This window comes from Danio rerio, chromosome 11 (genome assembly GCF_049306965.1).
Source record: "Danio rerio strain Tuebingen ecotype United States chromosome 11, GRCz12tu, whole genome shotgun sequence".
Lineage (NCBI taxonomy): Eukaryota > Metazoa > Chordata > Actinopteri > Cypriniformes > Danionidae > Danio > Danio rerio.
Window position 1 is genome coordinate 19,626,267 of NC_133186.1, and position 22,937 is coordinate 19,649,203.

Here is a 22,937-nt window from a genome sequence, read left to right on the forward strand (position 1 = left end):
GTGTGTGTGTGTGTGTGTGTGTGTGTACACATATATATATATATATATATATATATATATATATTTTTTTTTTTATATACTGCATTAGTTAATATAACAATGTTTTCTAGCTTTAAATATTAGGAAAATAAATTAGGAAGTTTCTCATGCCAACTTTAATGTAATAGAGTTTGCTATGTTTACCTTCGGCACACAGCCCTCAGCGAAGTTTGGATTTTGGTCCACAATAAGAAATAGCTTGAGCACCTCTGGTCTGGGTAGAAAAGGTGATTTAAGGCTCGTTCACACCTGGACGCTTTTTGTTTGCGTTTATCGTCAGTGTTTTTTGAGACATTTTTCCGGATTCAAACCTAAGATATTTTCACTGGTGTCGAGCAGAAGAGTATGCAAGAATAATTTCTTGACATTACACAATGGCTCTACACAACTTTAAGTTTCTGACACCCATTTGTAACACATAAGAAGAAAACAGAAAGTTGTCACGCTTGTTGTTAAAGTTACAGGTGATTCGAACAATCATGGATGGTTCAAGTAGAAGCTCCAACTCTAGCGATGGAGAGATTATTATTGTTCACCAGTGCAATAAGCAGCTCCATGTTCATATCTCCTCTAGGCATCTTCTTCATTGTGCACTCGCATTAAAAGTTTTTCGCTTGAGGATCTCCAAGTGCTGTTTACTGTAACCAAAGAGCTTAGAATAACCAAGAGGCGACACTCAGCAGAACGTTCCATTGCAGCAGCAGCGCCGTGCAACAACCCCAGATTCCGCCATTTTGGAGTGAAAGCAATCGGCCATCCATTGGACCTTTTTGCTGTCGCAATGGCGAGCAGCTGCTTTTTTTTAAAGTTATTTAATTAAAAAGCGCTTTAAAGCTAAGATACAACCTGAAAGATGACAATACAACACTTACTATTACAATCATCAGCACTTTTAATTGTTTCTTTTACAGACTTAAAATATGCTGTTGTTCTATTGGAGTTTTCATTCCAAAATGACTGCCACGTAACACAAGTGGCATCTAGTGGCTGTTTCCCAAATTGCACTAGAGTGTCGCCTCTTGGTGATTCTATGCTCTTTGTTGTAACTTTAGCAGCTCTGTGCATATGAACAAAAGTGCCGATTTGATTGGTGAAGAAGGTTTTGACGCGGTGCGTTACGCTTTAACGTCTGTCATTTTGCGCGTTGGTGTGCACGATCTCATTGGCGCCCTTTATTTAGTCACAAGGCGTTAAATGTCGACGGAAAACGTGAGCAAAAAGTGACCCGGTGTGCACAGGCCTTTATACTTAGAGTCAGTTACCATGATAACTTACTCTGTAAACCTTAACCTATGAGGAGCAGGGGGTTTAGTTTTCTGTCTCTTCAGGTCATCATCTGTCGGATAATAACAGTGAAAAGATTTAAACTTGAATTGATTCTGTTGTATGTATGCTACTTGACAAAAGTCTTGTCGTCAATCCAAGTTGTAAGAGAAACAAATAATAACTTGACTTCTAGTTGATCATTTGGAAAAGTTCCAGAAGGTAGATCTTTCACGTGAATCATCTTTTGAACTGCATCCCAATCATCACAAATACTGCAGAAGATCTATCGCAACTCGCATAGACCCAAGATTCTCAGAGAAATCAGTCAAGTTTGGTAAAGGAAAAATCATGGTTTGGAGTTACATTCAGTATGGGGTCTGTGAGAGATCTGCAGATAGCGGATATCGCTCCTCATACTTCAACCTCCACATCAAATGTCACCAGATATGAACATTATTGAGCATGTCTGGGGTAAGATGAAGGAGGAGGCTTTGAAGATGAATAAAAAAATCTTGATAAACTATGGGAGTCCTGCAAGAATGCTTTCTTTGCCATTCCAGATGACTTTATTAATAAGTTATTTGAGTCATTGCAGAGATGTATGAATGCAGTCCTCCAAGCTTGTGGGAGTCATAAACAATAATAATTTATTTATACTACAGCTACACCATGACTTTATATTCTATACTGTACATTATTTCTGTTAATTGACAAGTCTAAGCAAAAACAGACCTTACTGTCCTGATTAAATTAAAAATCAAAGCATGATTGTATTTTATCTTAGTAAAATAAGCATAATCTAGAAGCATTTGCTTTTCATATAAGCCACTTCTGATACCAAATGATAAACTAGAAGTTAAGTTATTATTTGTTGTTCCTGAAACTTATTCAGGCGATGAGACTTTTGTCAGGTGTTGTTGTGGTAAATCGTAATATCAGTTCTTTATTGATCACAGTTAACATACGCAGAGTTGATTGAACTTACTAAATGCATCTGTTCTGAAACTGAAAACTCAGAGTAAGTTAACTCAAAGTTGGTTGAACCTCCTTATTAAAACAGACCCCAGAACATTTTCAATCGGCAAACAAGTGACATGCGGTAATTGTCTGCTTTTGGCAATGCAGTAAAAAAGTGATATTTAAAGTGTGAACAGCCAAGATTTGTCACATTGTTAAAGTTGAATTTAATTAATGTCGTATGAACTTAATTTGCCTATGTTTCTCTTTTGTGCATCTCTGCAGCCTCCATTGTGATTGGGAAGTGGTGGTGTGAGATGGAGCCATGTCTGGAGGGAGAAGAGTGCAAGACGCTACCAGACAACTCCGGCTGGATGTGTTCCTCTGGGAATAAGATCAAGACCACGAGGGTGAGGGCTCGGAACACTCTGAACATCATTACACACACACATTCACTTAGCTACACAAATAAGGGCACTGCACAGACATTTATTGATTTTGTGGCAAAACTTTACTATATGCATAAGCTGAAATAAACTAACAATAAGTTACAAACAGAGCACAAACCCAAAAAAGTTCAAATGGGGGTGTAGAGTTGTGTGGGTGAATTTACTACCAATGCACAAAATAATAATTTTGTCTTAATATGTGCTATATTCACAAACCTTTCCAAAAAATGCAATCCAATTCACACCAATCAATAGAAAAATTACTTAACAATTCATTGGGCATCCCAGGCCAGTAGGTGGCAATGTTTCTTAAAAACAAAACACTATGCGCCTATACTCATTTGGTCCTGTAGTCTCCACTTGTTGTGCTGGTTGTCAGGTACTTACATATGTCTTTAGATTGAACACATAATACACATTCTCATGACATAATTAAAAATATTTTTGTTAACCCAGAAATGATAAATATAATTTTATTTTTAAAAGTCAGCATTTACATGTCACTTTAATGAATGAATAAAACTTATGAAACCTTTATGCTGTGTTCACACCAGATGTGGACAAAGCGTCAAAATTGAATGATTTACACTTTAAATCGATGTAAAGACACAAATAGACATCCTGGGGTGCGACAGATCATCTACAAGTCATTTGAACACTGGGTTCCCCACAAACATGAGGGGGCGGCGCTCTTTGTGGCAGTGGCTCCTCAGCCAAGTGCACAAACCAAATGTCTGAACATTGTGGTTCCTCACGTACTGAGCGGGATTACTAGCACAACAACAGCCTACGACAGTAGGGTAAAACTAACCTGGCTCACATTCCCTGTTAGTGGGTACACAATCCATGGCTTGGTGAATTCTGCTTCACAATGATAGAAAGAGCCAACATCAAAGGAACAAAAAGCAACATTATGAATGCTTGGCCACCAGAGGCAGCATGAATGACGCGGTTAGCACAAATAAAGTGGCGGAAATCTGAACTTCAGTCTCGCATTAACCAATGAACACATCTGCGCTGCATTAACCAATCATGAGCTCGCTCTTGTAGGTGAGTGATTATGATGTAGTACTTGTTGTTGGTATCCCAAGGGGAAATCCTCTTGCTGACACTGACAACAGCTTGTTACAGAGCTGGGTGCACCTCTGAAAGGGTCTAGTGGACTCAGACACGGTGCCAAACAAATCTACACAGTTTTTCAGCCTTTCTAAAGCACTAAAAGCACAGCTACTGTCTCAATAAAAATCCATGTTGACCATTTAGAGAAGCTAGAGTCATCGGTCAGACAGAAGCCCCGCCCATGACGCGAATCTATTGTGAAGCGAGTTTGACTCGCAAATGAAGCAAATTTGACACACGACTAAAGCAAATTTGACACGCGACTGAAGTAAATTTGACGCGAGTAAACTCAAAATGTTTACGTGTCTATTTATGTGTTAATAGCGCAATTTATTTGTGTGTTCCGCGTCTGGAGTGAACACAGCCTTCTTGCTTTTAGTTGAAAATGGTGTCCTTAAAAATGATGCGAGTGTAAAGTTGATAAACTACAGATTAAAAAATGATGCATCAGCTTACTGTCATAATAACCAATACAAATTATCATCAGCAGCAAAAATTTGTTCACCCTTTGCTTATAATCTGGTGTGAATAAACATAGGTACTGTATCAAATCGATTTAGAAATACTTAGCATACTAGTGTTGAAAAAGTTTTTCACTGCTTGTCGTCAGTAAATCCTGACAACAATTTGTGCTGTGCATGTGTAAGTCATTAGTGAACAAGTCCTTTAATTAAAAAATACAAATAAAATATATTAGTGGATAAAAAGGCAAATAATATACAGTATAGTTAACTAATCCCATATGAAAAAAATACTAGTAATCTCATTCATATAGTCCTAGTTTAACCCTTAAGAAATAAAACAGTAAATAAATTCCGGAAGACCCAAGTCAGACAAAAAATATACCTCTGACCATACAACTTTGACAGGAAGTACACATGGCACAATATTAAAACTTGATGAGAATATCAGTTTTGCCATATGCTGATTTAGTAGAGAGGTGACAGATAGCGGATCTATGAGAGTCAATTGACACCAAACACAAGTAGATAGTATTACAGGGGCTTCAGTCCCTCCTTGGCATCTACACGTGTTAAACTATCCCAAGCCCTGCTTATATGGGAATCCTATGGTGGCCGGATGTTTTTGGAGATTGACAAGGTAAGATCATGCATACAAACTGAACTGAACCTTATTTAATATCATTAAGCAAACTTTAATCAAATAATGTGCGCACTTATGTCAAGCTCTAAATTACACACCTTCATGTCATTCCAAACCCAAATGCTATTTTATAGAGATTGTTAATAGAAATGTTTTGTGCTATTCTGGTTTAAAATAATGTACTGTACAAGGCTAGGAGCTCTGTAAAGCATAAAACACCCTAGAAGAGCATTGTTCTGTAATGCCAGTCCATAATGCATTCCCGGTAGCTTTCTGAGAAACACCAGACATTCATTATTTACAAATTATCCATTATTCAGAACTCAATATTCACTCATAATCTTGCTCCAAAGCTCATACTCAGCCTGTGTTTGCATTTATTTTTGTTTGATTTCAAAATGCATTGGATTGAATTGCTTTTGTAGTGTAAGTGCTTGTGTGGTTGAATGCATTCAAAAAAAGCCACAAAATAGCAACTTTTCTCTGAATACTTAATGAATATGTGATCATTAGGGCAGTTATTAATATGCTTTCATTAATCTCTTTTCCAGTTCACTCATAAGTGGTGTAACATTGGTTAGTTCAGTTCATTTTTTATTTTTACAGAAATTTAGCATTTAAAGGTCCTTTGAAATTAAAATAATGTTTTTTTGATGTTAGTATCAGTATTATTAGTTTTTGGGATAACTATAGGCTAGTGCGCTTCAAAACTGTGACAAAATTTAGATATAGAATAATATATAAACATGTCAAGCTTTTAGTTTGTCACATCCGCCTAAATAGATCAAATTATTCACGTCAAGTCACGTCATGACCAATCAAATGCTCTCTTGTATCTGACTTGCCCCGCCCGTTCAAGACAGTAGAGCAGTTATAAAACAAAACACTATTGGCATTCTTTTTTTAAATGGGAGGGGCTACATTATGTCCCACCCTTTCTTCATGTTTCGGTTGACATTACATCAAACATTGGATAATAATGTACATTTCAAAGCACTTCACGGGATATTTAATGTACTATTTCTAAGATAAAAATAAGAAGGACTCATCTCCAAAACACAACTGTTCAGAAGACATATTTGGACACCATGCAGCTGAAATGGTGATCATGTGGTAATTATTTTAATGCTAAGTGGCCATTTATTTTCAGTAATCCAGCCACAATTGGTCAGTAGACATAATTATGTATCAATTTACTGTTTTGTGACTCTTGAAACCCATGAGTGGTTAACCTACGAACGTAATCGCATCAAATTTGTATTTAACTTCACTGTAAAACCCAACAGTCAACTTTATCAAATGAAGCTAGTGTAGTTTACTCAAAATTGACTGAAAGTTAATTCTACTCATTTGAAAAGAGTGTTGAAGGTAATCAGTTAATTAAATACCTCATTACTTCAACTGAAATGGAGTAAGTTCACAGTACTATACTGTAGATTAGTTTTTTTGTTTTGTTTTTTGTTTTACTCAAATGGTTTGTAGCAATCAGTATTCTCAAATGGTGTGAGTTGCCTTAACTTATTGGGTTTTACAGTACTCAGTTGGTTTGAGTTCTCTTCATTTATCGGATTTTACTGTGCTCAAATTGCTTTATTTTCTCAAATGGATTAAGTTCACAGTACTCATTAGGATTATTTTTTGTACTTAAATGGTTTGTTGCAATTGGTTTCTTTAAAAAGTTTTAGTTACCTTAACTGTTTTGGTTTTACAGTGTATAGTGTCACAGTGTAAAACTAAAAGACACTGTGACTAACAAACACACATCACATTGCACTCACTTTTAAACATGGACCTTTGTGTTATTTGTATTGTGCATGTGTGTGTTTGTGTAATGTGTATATGTTGTTTTTTTCTGTCCAGATTAGCATTGTGTTTATGTAAAAATTTCACTTATGTCAAACAATAGCCCATATGAACACTGAAATAACTAAGGATGGCTGACGTGAAACTGACGTTTCGACACAGTGTCGAGATCCCGAAGCGCAAGTGTTTCGAAACACTGCACCGAAGCATGATCCGAAACACCCAGGTCACGTGACTAAAGTGTTTCGAAACACTTGGTCACGTGACTAAAGCGATTCAAAGCATTGATCATTTCAGAGGCGTTTCAAGACCCAGAGAATCTGCATTTGACTGTCATGATCAAGTTGTCGACTGTGTCTTGTATGGCTTAGTGGACCGTGCGTGTGCACTACAGTACTGTGTTTCAAATTTGTTTTGGGTTCGAATCCCGACTAGTCCAAATACTCCAAAATCATGATTTTATATATTTTAACCATGTTACTGTTTTATGGTGTAGTCTAGATAGGATACAGCTGCGGATATGCCATCAATTTAGCATCATTTTTGAAACACTGTAAAACAATAATTCATATTTTTACAGTACTGTGATGGGTTTAGGTTTTGGATAGACGTTAATAAAATACAATGGGAAATTTAATTAATAATATAAGTAATTATTGTTAACTTCTGGCCACAACTGTATCTGATCTAGCAACAACCCTGTTTTATGAACAAAACAATACAAACTTATTTACAAGGTGTTTATTCGTATGTCAGAGCAATGTTGAAACAAAACGACACAATAACAAAGCATTACCAACTGGTATTAAAGCATTTCAAAATAACTGCTTCAGTCTGGATTCGAACCCTTTATTCCCAAAAGGCGTTCACGAACTCTAACCGCTCAACTAAACCATTTGCAGAATCAAAAAACAAAGTGGGATTTCATACCCTAATTTGCTCAACTGTTCTTTGCTGAAGCTGTTTCAGTGAAATACAAATAAAATGACCACTAGGTGTCACCGTAGAGTGGTGTTTCAAAACGTTTCGAAGCTTCGACACATTTGCTTCGATAGTTTCAGTGTTTCACGAAGCCTCGCTTTGCCCACCACTAGAAATAACCACAGACACATTTTTTTTTCAAACTTCATTTATTAACCAAACATATAGAGTTTACATATACTTACCAGTTTCCTATTCTCAGCACCAAACCTGTTTAACTTTCAAACAAAGCCATTTATACAGATTTTTCCCGCCTTCACTTTGGAGCAGCCATTTTCCATAACATCATCATCATCAGGGTCACAACCCCCTGGTCAGTAAATAAAAATCACAGTTTTGTTGTTTAAATTTGTATTGGTTATTTGTTGTGTTGTATTTTGAGTTTTGTATGCATATTCATTTACTTGCATTAATTTATATTTCTGTTGAATGTCTTTTTATGTATTTTTTTGTCTACATGGTAACCCACTACCAGTGAAATGGTTTAACCCATGGGCGGGGCCAATACAATAAAATGGCCCCAAACATTCACTTGAGGTGGGTAGTTGTAGGAGAAGGTTGTGTTTTTGTCAGTATAGGTAGCAGTTTTTGTTCAGGTCATTTACTTGATTTAGCTGAACAAGCCTGTACATACATTGTAAATATTGAATAGTTTATTTTTCTTTATTGTTATTTTGTCACTTTCACCTGTTTTGCTGGATTTTTGTTTTCACTTTGTGTAAATAAATCACTCTTCACTTTCACCAGCGGCTTCTGTGACACTTTTTTGCCTCCATCTACCCGGTCAATCGTAACATATAGTACCTTTGAAAAGTGTTGAAAGTGGATAAATTCAAAATGTTTTAGAACTAGTGTCACCCATTTTAATACCTCTTTAATTGCATTTGCTTGGTTTTTATATTATGCCACAATGTTGCTGATTTTCAAGGTAAAACAAGACATGGTTAACTAATATTTACCCAATTTGGTTTATTTATTTATTTAGTTAGTTAGTTAGTTATTGTTTGTTTGTTTATATTGTTTATTTCTAAAGTGCTAAATGTGTAAAATATTTTCAAACTGGGCAATGGAGGGTTTAATTTTAGACTAAAACAATATTGATGGATCTTTTTCTAATATTAAAATAAAACTCATGTGTCATCCTTAACTGGACTACATACTAATGTGTATACTCTGGTCCCAGCAGTTTTAAAACTGAAATACTAATAGAAATTTCCCAGTGGAAGCAGGTTAGCAGTGTGTGCAACACTTAGTATTTTGGATTAAGAATATTATAAGACAGTGATCACACTTACAGTTTGGTTCCCTTTGATTTAAAAAAAAAAAGAAAATTTAATTTACTCTTAATTAGTTAAGATAAGACCACATGTAAATGAACATTTACACAATCACACAAAAATTTAGCTTGAAACAAACCAAAATAAGATAAGTGTGAATAAACACTAAGGGTGCTTTCACACCTGTAGATCAATTGTTTTGCTCCAAAACAAGGATAAAAATTGTTACTATGCTTATTTTTGTTTTTGATATGGTTCGCTTTCACACACCAAAATTTAAAAACAGACCCAAATAATTCAAACAAATCACATGCGAGTAAACTCTCCTCACATTGGTCAAGAGTTTCAGGGACACTCTGGGGGAATCTTCAGACATCGTCACCAAATATAAATCATACTGTCCATAGCCTCAAAAATCCATATATTGAATTATCAAGCAATGTTGATCTTTTTTTTTAAGGTGTCAGTGCAGGATTGAACAAAACAATAGGCCTAATACAAAATATAATAAAATTAAAATATGGAAAAATTATCAGATGGTAATTTCGGTCAATTTTCCTAACGGATAAACAGCTCTCGGTATTAGTTCAGCATGCTTTCACTTTCGTATTTTTGTATTCATATTCGAAATGTACATTTACCGGTAGGAATGGCACCCCGCTCATAATTCTCTCTTCGTATAGCTGTATATATGGCTATTACATAACCAGAATACACTGTGATATAGCCTAGTTTGTTGAATTGTTTTGCTTTCTCACTACAATCGATCCGCTCCAGAGTTCGTTTCAATCGAGATTGTTTTGGCATGGATCTGAGTGTGATTGTGGGCCAAATGAACCATGCTAACTCTACAAATGAGACATTTGTATGTGTGAAAGTACCCTAAATTAACAATAAACAAAAAGTCTCAAACAAAAAGTACCTCAGCATTTTATTTAATATTTTATGAATATAGCTTATGAATATTAACATTGTATAGCATTAGCAAGACTTTAAAGATATTGTATGTTTCATGTTAAAAAAAGATGACATGAAGGTGAGTAAATAACAGAATTTTCATTTTAAAGTGAAATTATTCTTTTACTCCAATAGAGAATCAAAAGGAAAGAACTCTACACTGTAAAAAATAAAGGTTTCCTATTGTCATCAGTAGTTCTATAAGCACCTTTAACATCCACACAACCTTTTCATTAAAATAAAGAAAACTGTTCAATTAAGGTTTCTTTCGGTAGTCAAGAATAGTTTTTTAATGGCATTGCTGTGCAAACTACTTTCATATTTAAAAGTGTACATATCTTTTAAAAAGTGTAAATCATGGTAACCTGTTTCTGATATTAAACTTTCCTTTCCCCCACATATCTTCCTTCCCAGAACACCCAGCCATATTCCACTTTTTAGCTCTGAGGGCCACTCAATCTTCAGAAGCTCAGCGGCGTCCTTCTCCTCATCAAGGTTGGCATTTCTCATTCTTTAAAAACATCTTGAGCCATATGATTAGGCTTGCACATTTTAATCACTGCTCATCAACATCATTACACTCCCAAACATAATTATTGCTGAGTCAGTGTTTGTGTTTGCTAGCGTGTTTATATGCTGCCGATGATTAAAAAGCCACAAATATATTCCTCCTCCAATGTCTATTCTCCCATCAGCGTAATTTATAGGCGCGCACACGCACGAACATAATGAAAAATGTGAACGCGGCAGTCGGTGCAGTAATTACCAAATACAAACCGTTGAAGTAACAGATGCACGAATGAAGCGCCTTTGTCGTGTGCAGTCACACATTCCAAAACATACTGTGCCATTGTACTAATGCAGCATAATTGCGTGCATGCAAACACGCAGTTACACACACCAAGGGACAGACTCAAATTAATGAGCGTGCAAACACACACACACACAAAGCGAAAAGGGCTCAAGTGTGACCATGTAGTCAGTAATAAGTGCATAATGCAGAAATCAGTACTTTGCCTCATCGTTTGCTTCCATTGTCTCTCATTTTGTAAGCTCCTGGGCATGGTGAGGATTTGATTACCATGTTTGTTTATGGGGTTTTTTCCACATTATCCCATTATCTTTGAGGTGTGCATGAGAAAATTTGGACTTCTTGTGTAACTTCCTAGCCTGGAGTGTCTTATCTGCCTCACTGGAGCATTGGTATCTGGTTTTCTTTGACCATCTTGCTGGTTCGGTCACCCTTCATCCCCCATCCTGACCCTATACATTCCCTTCGAGCAAATCTGGCCATGTTTGTTTAGGATCTGAACAAACAAAAAGCAATGCTAAAACCCATCACTTGCAGTTTTTCCTTTTTTTTTTGGCTCTGAAAACTTGCTGACACACACAAGCTTGTTTACCCACAAACGCTGGTGTGGCGTCCATTCTCGATTTTTTTTTTCTTCTTCCTTTTTTCAAATTGGCATGTAAGTAAGGAAAAGCCGAAGCGTGTGCCTGACACCCTTTTTTCTCTTTTTTTCTTTGTTTCTTACAGAGAGGGATCCCTCCTTGCCTGTAGCTCCAGACAAGGCAGGCCTCTTTTGAGGAAGGCACACAGTGAAAGAGGCTGAGAGACACCCTCACCCTGCATAGACCTACTTTTACCCTTTCCTAATGGCTATACTGTACTGTTCCGCTCCTTAATATTTCCAAAGTCAATGCGTAAACGAGGTTTACATCTTTCCCCAGTTTATGTGACTTTCATCTGCCTCATTTGAGAGGAGATGTACTATACACATGTGAAGCGTTCACTCCAGGCTAGGTAAAGAGCCTCAGTGTTGGCCACTAAATACCTGCTCATCTCAAATGTCAGGGGCCAGCTCAATTTTGGCAGATAAGCATCATGGTCTCATTGGTATTCATAGGTTTTTGTTCACATTTTTGGATACATGCTGAAGTGTTCATTGTGGAGATGCTGACAGCATCTAGAAAGTGTTTACCTATGCAGAAATTTGTAAAGATTAAATTATTTTTTGTTTATAAATCTGCAGTTAATTTCGTTTAGCTAAATTTGCAATTATAGATCATTTTGAACCTATTTCAGCAATCTAAAGATGTCATTTGTGACCCTGGACTAAAAAAAATCACTAAGTGTCAATGTTTTTGAATTGAGATTTATACATTACATTAAAGTTGCAAACAGACATTTTCTATTGCTGTATGGTTTAAGATAGGACAATATTTGGGATAAAACTATTTGAAAATCCAAAACCTCAGGGTTATATAGACAGATGCCCCCTTTTCTTTTTTAAATATTTCCCAAATTATGTTTAAAAGAGCAAGGACATTTTCACAGTATGTCTGATAATATTTTTTTCTTCTGGAGAAAGTCTTATTTTTTTTTATTTCAGCAAGAATACAAGCAGTTTTTAAATTTTTTATGAACCATTTTAAGGTCAAAATTATTAGCCTACTTAAGCAATTGTTTGACTGTCTACAGAACAAACCATTATTATACAGTACTTGCCTAATTACCCTAACCTGCGTAGTTAACCCAATTAACCTAGTTAAGCCTTTAAATGTCAACTTAAGCTGTACAAAAATGTCTGAAAAAATATCTAGTCAAATATTATTTACTGTCATCATGGCATAGATAAAATAAATCTTTAAAATAAATGTTTGGTAATGTGTTGAAAGATTCTTCTCTCCGTTAAACAGAAATTGGGGAAAAATAAGCAGGAGGCCTAATAACTCAGGGGTGCTAATAATTCTGACTTCAACTGTATATACAGCATGAGTTGTTTGATACAAAATTGTTTGATATTTTACAGTATTAATTTTACAGCAGGGACATGATCTTATTTAATTCCTTAATGATTTTGGCATTAATAGGAAAAAAATCTGCAATTTGCAACATAAGACATGGTTATGTGGTCCAGAGTCACATTTTTGTCAAAGTGTGATTTTTTTTTTTTTTTTTTTTTTTTTTTTTTGCAGTTAAAGTAATTATACACTATACAAGAACAAATATTATGCTCATATAATGCTTAAGTTCAATAAACACAATTGTGACAAAGGAGTTTGCTCAAAAAATGCTCAAGACAGCACTATATACTATTTGCACACCCATTTGAAAACTACAGTGAAGTTAGACATTGCTGCATTTACAGTTTTTCTCAGTGGCTTTGGTGCATTTCTCACAACACTATTTACATTTGCACAACAGTTAATGCATTTCTCAAAACAGTTAGTACAAACTGCAAAACCTAGTTGATAGCCTGCAAAAGCATGTCACATGCTTAAAATGTATAGTTCATTCCTCAAAACCAAGTATTCGCGTCAATGAAAGTGTCAGTGTCATCAAGATGAAAAGTCCTGACACCATTGTTTAGGAACAAGATAGTCAAATGGCTTTGTCCTGTTTTCATTATGACAATTTACTCTGTAAAATTTTTCCAATGCAAAAAAGTCAGATTTTGGTGACAATTCCTAAAAATGCTCAAGACAACACTATACACTTTTGCACAGCCATTTGAAAACTTAAAGTTAAACATCACTGCATTTAGTTATCTGAGTACAAGACACTGAATATGTATGTTTGACATTTTGACTGCATTTGTTCTTTACAATTCTAATTTATTCACAGCATTGTGCAAAAGAATAAATACACCCTTATTCACAACAAACATAAAACTCCCTTTGGGTAGAGCTGTGCACAACTGTAGACAATATTGCAGTACATATTGGAACTGAACCTACAACACACACAGCTCCGTAAATCATTCATGAAATTGTTCAATTAGAAGACATTTTCAAAGAAAAAGAAAAACATAAAAAAAATGTATTAGCTTGACAGATTTTGACACAGTTCAACATTTTTGTATGTAATGACTCAAGTAATGAAATGAGGACTATTATTTTTATATGGAATGACTATTCAGCATTCACAAGCTTAGTTCATTTTGATTGACATGGCATAAGCGAATGATAAGTGAAGTTTATTTATAAACAAATTTCGAGAGGATCTCGTGCTTATGATTGTTCACAGCTGTTCCAACTTTAGCTAATGACTGATTATCCTATCAGATGATCCTTGACTCAATATAAATAACCAGATTTTCTCATCTCAATATCTTTCGCCTGACACTTAGCTACAACAAGCAAGAGGGGAAGTCATCGAGATCTACCTGAGCTCAAACTCCCCTCTCACCTTGCAACAGGAGGGAGCCCAGGGCTCGAGGATCTTATAAGCTCAGGGCTCTCTCCCGGGACAGCACGCCAAACTAGCTTTACTATCAATCATCAGCTAAGTGTGAACTCTTGAATGTTATGAAACAGCAGAGAGCAATTGATGCATGTCCAAAAGCATTTAAAATTTGTTGGAAGGAACGAAAATCTGCTACTATGATGTGTACAAATGAATAATTGTTTTGAGAAATGCATTAACTGTTGTGCAAATGTAAATAGTGTTGTGAGAAATGCACCAAAGACACTGAAGAAAAACTGTAGTGAGGTATCTGAGTAGAAGAGACTGAACATGCATGTTTCACATTTTGACTACATTTGCTCTTTGCAATTCTAATTTATTCACAGCATTGTGCAAAAGAACAAATACACAATTATTTACAAAAATTACACCCCTATTTGTAACAAATTTAAAAATTGTTACAAAATTTGCTTGACAGATTTTGACATAGTTCAACATTTTTGTATGTAATGACTCAAGTAATGAAATGAGGACTATTATTTTTTATATGGAATGACTATTCGGCATTCACAAGTTTAGTTCATTTTGACTGACATGACATAAGCAAATGATAATGTCATAAACAGCAGAGAGTTGTATGAAAGCAATTGATGCATGTCCAAAAGCATTTGCAATTTGTTGGACAGAATGAGAAACTGCTACTATGATGTGCACAAATGACTAATTGTTTTGAGAAATGCATTAACTGCTGTGCAAATGTTAATAGTGTTGTGAGAAATGCACCAAAATCACTGAGAAAAACTGTAATGCGTACAAAAAAAAATTATAATAATGCATACAAAAATGTACATGTCTGAGAAGTACACTTTAAAGGGGCTATAGAATTCAGAAAACCCTGAAATCTACCCACACTGTTAAATTTACAAGCAAATAACATCACAAGTTCTTGAAATGAAAATCAAGCTACACACTCTAATAAATTAAGGTATACTTTTCTTGTCTAACAGGTCCGCATGTGTTTTTTTTTTTTGCCGTGTTTTCACTGAGTGGTACAGGTCACTTTATCAGGCTTGTGTCTCCACTGCCCGATTGTACCATTTTAGTAGGTGTGGTGTATGACAGGTTGTTTCGGTCAAGGTCATTCTCGTACAAAGAAAAGTAAAAGCAAAAGTAATACTATACAGGTCATTCACAAATGGCATGAGAAGCAGTTCTCAAAAACTGATGCTTTATATACAGTGGGGGAAATAAGTGTTGGACAGGTCACTATTGTTCTCAGAAAACATATTTTTTATCACAAACATATCACAAGTTGCTGTTGACTTGAAATTTTCACCAAATGTTGGTATCAACCAAATAAATCCATTTATGCAAAGAAAACAAAACTTAGTTGAAGAAAGGCAGTGAAAGACCAGACAGCAGCTGAAATCTCTCAGTTGTTATTCAGCAATCCTCTGCCCTTCCTCATTGTAAATGAATATTAGCCTCTTCAACGTCTACATTACCAGGATGGTGAACATGAAACCAGTATGGATATTTCAGCAAGACAATGATCCAAAACCCAGCCAAAGTAACTCTCAAATGGTTTCAGAAAAAGAAAATCAAGCTGTAGAATGGCCCAGCCAATCACCTGACTTGGATCCGATAGAAAATACAAAAAAAAAAGATCAGATTTGATAGACGAGACCCACAGAACCATCAAGATTTACTCAGTACTTTCTCCTTGTGTTTTTTAGATGTAAATAGCTAAAATTCAAAATAATTTAATTGCTTTAACCCAAATTAATTGGTTAAATCCCATGTCAACAGCTCCTTTAGAAATATTATTCCTTGCAAAAAAATTACATGGTCTATATTTATTTCCCCCATTGTACAAAACATTTAAACATAGTATTATGTGCAAGAATTTAATTACTAACCTTTCTATGAAAAGGATTTGATGAAAGCTGCAGATCAATGCTAATGTGAATTACTGAATGTCTATAAATAAATAAATAAATAAAACAAATAAACACATGTAAACCCTTACAGTCTCCACAATGTTACATAGAGTTGAAGTCAGATTTATCAGAATTATTATTGATTTTTTTCTTTTCTTTTTTAGATATTTCCCAAACAATGTTTAACAAAGCAAGGAAATTTTCACAGTATGTCTGATATTATTGTTTCTCCTGCAGAAAGTCTTATTTGTTTTATTTCGGCTAGAATAAAATCAGTTTTTAATTTTTTTAAAAAACAATTTAAGGTCAAAACTATTAGCCCCTTTAATCTATATTTTTTCAATAGTCTACTGAACCATAATTATACAATAACTTGCCTAATTACCCCAACCTGTTTAGTTAATCTAATTAACCTAGTTAAGCCTTTAAATGTCACTTTAAGCTGTATTGAAGTGTCTTGAAAAATATCTAGTAAAATATTATTACCGTCATCATTGCAAAGATCAGATAAATCAGTTATTAGAACTGAGTTTTTTAAACTATCATGTTTAGAAATGTGTTGAAAAAATCTTCTTGCCGTTAAACAGAAATTGGGGAAAAAATAAATAATAATAATTAATGGGGCTAATAATTCTCACTTCAACTGTATTACATAAAACTTACCCAGAACATACATTTAGGCCTTATTTGGGTTCTAAGACAACATACTTTTACAATGTATTTTTTACACATTTGTCCATTCTAAACATATTAGAAGTTACGCGTAAGTTATTTTTATAACATTCTTTTCCTTTCCACACGCTGTTAGATGCCCTCATAAACAACAATAGACTCTGCTTTGTTTCTCTGTGTGTGGCTGTTTGTCACAATAAGACGACAATCTTTTTTTGAGCTCAGATGAACCATTGCTCTTTTTTTGTATTATTAAATTCATGTCTTGGCTGTGTTTAAAAATGGTGTGTGCTGTAATTCTCCTGGCTTGTGGCACACAGTAATGATTATCTGTAAACCAATAGCATTGTATTAAAAATACAACACATGAAATTACAAATAATACACAAACTTACAAATTTTGAAATTCTCCCATATACTGTAGCCCCTTTATTAAAATCACATTGAGATAAAGGTATGTGAGTATTCATATCAAACCAATTAGATCTGTGAACTTTTTAAAACCAAAATAGATTAGATTTTTGTGCTCAATCATTAAAAATACAACACATGAAATTACAAATAATACACAAACTTACAAATTTTGAAATTCTCCCATATACTCTAGCCCCTTTATTAAAATCACGTTGAGATAAAGGTATGTGAGTATTCATATCAAACCAATTAGATCTGTGAACTTTTTAAAAACAAAATAGATTAGATTTTTGTGCTCGATCATAAATTCTGCTAATAACATTCTCTAGTCTACATATTTCTCACACCAACAAATGTTTACAAGGAAACAGAATGTTCAGTTCTCATGAACATTCCGAGAAAATGTAATGGCTTGCTTTTTTTTTCTCTGAGACTAATTTGGTCTGCAAATATGTCTCTGAAACATGTTCTCAACAGAAGGCATTTACCTGTACGTTTTTTTTTAAAATCCCATCTGTGTGCTTTTTCAGAGCAAAAGTAATCTGTCAAGAGATGGTTTAAGATTAAATCACATGATGATTAAGTCACTTTGTCCCAAGAGTGCTGTTGAACCCAGAATCATGACTGTATCTGTATCTCTTTCAGCTGTCAGTGTCACATTAAATTAATTCTAACACATTCAACGCTGTCTAGAGTCTTGATATCCTCATTTAAAAGTCATACTCAACAGCTGCATAATCTAAACAAGATTACATGTTTTACAGCATGTAGACCCCACAACAAAATGTAAATAGTATCTGAGAATTAAAATGCAAACGGTGAACAACTAAGGTCTTTTAACCCTGGATCCTGCCAATCAATGGAACCGGCAGCAGACAGCAGAGGACAATGGAGCAGAAATGCTGCAAATGTGGCAGCATTTGCATAGAGTCCACTATAACAATCCGCACTGGGAGAGACAGAGCCATATATACTGTACTGTACCAGCAGACAGCGCAAGACAAATTGCATCAGGGTCACTATACTGCTTCTTGCCTAGCATGTGGGGGTTAGAAGTTGCACAGCATGCAAAAGCTTTTATTTGGAAAGGAAACACAAGAAACGTTCTACTTAAAACAACCTAAGTGCTTAGCAGACTACAGGAATGAATTATGGCATTGAGCTGTCAGCTACCGGTTACAAGTGTATAAAATACGCATTCAAGTCCAGCAAATCGGATTTATTTTAAACAATGAGATTGTTGCATCCATTGTAAAAGCAGCGGCAGTTTCCCTTTTGTCCTACGAAATGCCACAGAAGAGGAGGATATTATTACTGATGCTGTTTAATATGATGTCATTAGCTGGCTAACCTCTTTTGATTGGCATGAACTGGTCTCTTTCCAGAGGGGATCTGTTATGATGGACAGCTCCTCCTCCTCCTCTGCCTTGCCTTGCCCAGGATGATGGGAGCACGTGGAGCGTAACTCTGCCGCATGATAGCTGTCTGTCTGTTGGGTTATGGGGGGCCCCAAGGGGTGCTTCTAATTTCTGTCCCCAGTCAGTGTCTCTGTCTCCCTCTCAATCTGTAGCTCACACCTGGCTGCCTTCCTCCGCACATAGATGGGAAAATGTCAGCATATGCTTTATGCGCTGAGGGCGAAGCCACGGGCTTGAGCATTTAATTAGCTTCATTGCACTACTGACATCACGACTTTATGATGAAAACGACACCTAGCCCGGAGTCAGATTGACTGATTGATTGATGCTTTGCAAATATTCTATGGAAGATAGATAGATAGATAGATAGATAGATAGATAGATAGATAGATAGATAGATAGATAGACAGACAGACAGACAGACAGACAGACAGACAGACAGACAGACAGACAGACAGACAGACAGACAGAAAGACAGACAGACAGACAGACAGACAGACAGACAGACAGGCAGACAGACAGACAGGTAGATAGACAGACAGACAGACAGACAGACAGACAGACAGACAGACAGAAAGACAGACAGACAGACAGACAGACAGACAGACAGACAGACAGACAGACAGACAGACAGACAGACAGATAGATAGATAGATAGATAGATAGATAGATAGATAGATAGATAGATAGATAGATAGATAGATAGATAGAAAAGAAAGAGATACATTAGACAGAGATGGATGGATGGATGGATGGATGAATTGATGGATGGATGCATGGATGAATGGACGGACGGACGGACGGACGGACGAACGATTGGATTGGCAGGCAGGCAGACAGACAGACAGACGGACGGACGGACGGACGGACGGACGGACGGACGGACGGACGGATGGATGGATGGAAAGATGGACAGACGGACGAACGGTTGGATTGGCAGGCAGACAGACGGACGGACGGATGGATTGGATGGATGATGGATGGGTGGGTAGGTGGGTGGGTGGATGGATGGATGAGAAAGAAAGAGATTTGATAGATAGCCTGACAGAAAGACAGACAGGTTGGTAGGTAGGTAGATAGGTAGGCAGGCAGGCAGACAGATCTGGATGGAGAGACAGATAAGCAGATCGATGAGACAGATGGAGACTCTCTTTAAACAGATTTATACGGACAGACAGATGGAAATGGTTAGACGGGCAGACATGTATTTATGCAGATGGACAGGTAGAAGACAAATATGGTTTGATAGACAGACAGATAGAGAGACAAATAGATGGACTGGTTAATAAAAAGATGGAGAGAGAGGAATCATAGACATATAAATGTAAAGACTGATAATGGACTGATTGACAAATAGATTATAAAAAGATATATATATGAATCTGCAGACAGACCGACACACTTACATGAACAGAAAACAGACAGACAGACATATGGTGACCAACAGATGGATAGACAGAGAGAGAGGCGAAAGACAGATTGATAAATGGATATAGAAAAATGGGATGCTAGACAGACAGATGACTCAGCAGCAGTGTCATAATATAGATGGTGTGTTTGAGACTGATATTAAACATTCATTCTGCGAGCGCTGGTACATATTTGTGCTGCGACAAGCTTTCTGGGAAGCACATCAAAAGACGATTTGCGCTGACATAAGTTTGGCTAATCGCTAGTGACTGTGGCTGTTATCGTGCATTTCCTCCAGTCTGAGGAGCGAGAGGACGGATCGTTAATAACGGTCTGAGTCAAGCACAATGTAGCATTGAGAGCAAGACACACTCACCAGACACACTAAATAGGGCTCCCTGAAGTCACCGAGAGAAAAAGGAGGGATGGAGAAACAGAGAGGAAGTAAAGAATCTTATTTCCCTCTTGGCAAAGCGACTGGGCTCTTTTCACCGTGCAGTGTAAACAGGGAACATACAGAAATGTGAGATGGCAGATGGGCGACCAACTGAACACATACACATTCACACAAGCAGCGCCAATCGCCCCATTACCGGTACAGACGTGGTATTCAAATTAGAACCATCCATACACAAACACGATTCAGAAATTTCTTCAAGGAATCGTTTTGTCAAGCGTTTGGCCTTTGTTCTAAGCATGCATGTGTGTGTTTTCTCTCTCTTTATGTCTGTTTTCAGATTCATCCCCGGACCTAACAAAGAGCTCCTTCACAGGCGGTGAATGTGGATTCTCTCTGTCAAAAAAACGGACGAAACCATTCATTCAAAGGGGTGTTTGACTGGATTACCTGTGAATGAACAATAAAGGAGGATAAATACACAATATTTGCTCATTCGGTGCCAAGGAATATATGAAAAATAGAAATAAAGCAGGCTAATCTGTGTTTTGATCAATGAGCCCAACGCTGCGGACTCAACAGTCGTGTACACTTCCGTCGATTTTCTGTGTTTCTCCTGACCACCTTCCTCTGGTTCTAAACTTATACAGCTTAGAGGAGCCGTTTACTGGATTTCAAATTATACCTGAAGACTTTACCTCCCTAGGTAAACTGGACAATCCTGATATAAGCTGTGAACGACTGTATGAAGGATCATGACGGATAAGCGCTGGTCTGTGAAAATGAGGAGGAAATCAATAGGAGATTTTTTCCATCCCTCCATCAATCTGTCATTGCGTCGTCCACGCTGGCTTTGGTAATAGACTGGGAGTTTGTGAAGCCCTACTGTTTCCCCTCCACTTCTGAGTTCATCACTCAGTGCTACTGTCTACATGCTGTTCGTTTTGGAAAACCCCCCCCCCCGCAGGTCAAAGCTCACCCTCTCACCGTCTACACCTACTTGAGCCAGATATCTTTTTATTTGTCGGCATGCTCAATGTATTTTGTGGGAGCTTTGTATTGAAAGTAACTGTATATATTTCTGTATATATACATATAGATACATATTAAAAGATATCATATGAAGATCTAACATGCCCATAAACCTGTTCAGTGGGACTATATTGATGGTCTTTGTTCCTCGGACAACAAGTACAATTAATCCTGAATTTAAAGCTGTTTGTGGAAGTAGATATTCTCTCAATGTAATTGAAGACCTGCTTTTTTCTTTTGCTTGACGACTTTTTCCGTTGAATCTAATATATTTTTTAAAATTCACTAAACAGTTTTGCAGAAAAAAGCATTACAGCCCAAACAAAATACGCTGAATTAGTCATGGGTATTTAAGTCATTGTCATTCATTTACAATGCAAACAAACTCATTTTCATGCAAATTAGGCTTATTAAAAACTGAGGATTATTCAAAGAACTATTTACTTGTTGAAATTAATGTTGTGCTACTACATTTTATGTTGATCATGACAGTACTAATTCAAAAGAGATGCTGTGACACATCAAGTCAACTAAGAATTAGTGCAGATTCAAGGCAAGTAATATGTTGTCGGCTCAGATTGTGTGGGGTCTTGGCCTAAACATTTTAAAATTAGTATTCTTCATTAAGATGACAGAAAAACCAAAACAAAGACTGCATACAGTATATACAAGCATCACACTTCACAAAATATCAGTCATCTTGATCTCCATTTGAATTCTAATGCTGAGTTCAGACTGCATAAATTTAGCCCCGATTTTGACTGGCCGACAGGTTTTGAGAAATCGCAGGCAATCGGTGCTCATTCATGTGAGAAACAATCACACAGTATGAACTATCAAAGACGCGATCTGAAAGAATCGCAGATAAGTCATCAACACCCGTCAGATATTTGGCATGCTAAATATCTGGACCTGTCGGTGATTCAAAATCATGCCGTGTGAAATGTGTTTGGTTAAAATTAACATTGGCGATCACCTACAGCCTATGACAGAGTGGCATTCACTCGTATGAGAATCTGTAGACCAGTGGGAGGTTGGCTGAGAAGTTCAATTTGCTTCTTCTCAGTCTATTTGGACTCAAGAAATGGAGTAGTGTAAATTTGGCAGGATTACTCATGTCCGTTTGACTTGTCGTCGGAGCAAAATCATAGCCGGGTTGAAAAAGAAAAAAAAGTTGAGGAAAATGTGCTAATTCCCTTCAAAGGCCAGGGGCCTTATGTAACAACGCTGCGTATGCACAAAAACTTTGCATATGCCATGTTTCACGCTCACATTTGGATTTAATTACGATGAAATGAAAGTGAGAATGCGTTGGTCCACAGCATCTTCATGTCTGGCGTACATGCATTTCTTGTGTGTTTGTTTTATTTTCATTGGCGACTCCTAGGGGCAATTTTGTTAAATTGCACACTACAAAGTATCTTTGAGCCGTGCAATGGCAGCTGTATGAGACAGGATCATCTGCATCTCTAGCAGGTATGTAAGGTTTCCATACCATACAGTTGACCAGCTA

At 36.4% G+C, this 22,937-nt stretch overlaps 1 protein-coding gene across 7 annotated transcripts in view; it reads left to right on the forward strand.

Moving 5' to 3' along the window:
- The window catches only part of tafa1b (TAFA chemokine like family member 1b), a 421,887-nt gene extending 400,332 nt beyond the window's left edge, over positions 1-21,555 (forward strand). For 3 of the 7 annotated variants that reach the window (XR_011017210.2, XR_012387115.1, XR_011017209.2), the window contains 3 exons: positions 2,548-2,672; positions 10,367-10,447; positions 20,733-21,555. Coding sequence is in view for 3 of the 7 variants with exons in the window: in XM_073916604.1 (XP_073772705.1) it covers positions 2,548-2,672; positions 20,733-20,750 (143 nt within the window). In the remaining 4 variants the exon portion in view is untranslated. Of the gene's footprint in view, positions 1-2,547; positions 2,673-10,366; positions 10,448-11,489; positions 12,031-20,732 lie in introns of those variants that run through there. The other 4 variants (XM_073916604.1, XM_073916605.1, XM_009305946.5 and 1 more) reach the window with 2 other exon arrangements.
- The last annotated feature ends 1,382 nt before the right edge of the window (positions 21,556-22,937 follow it).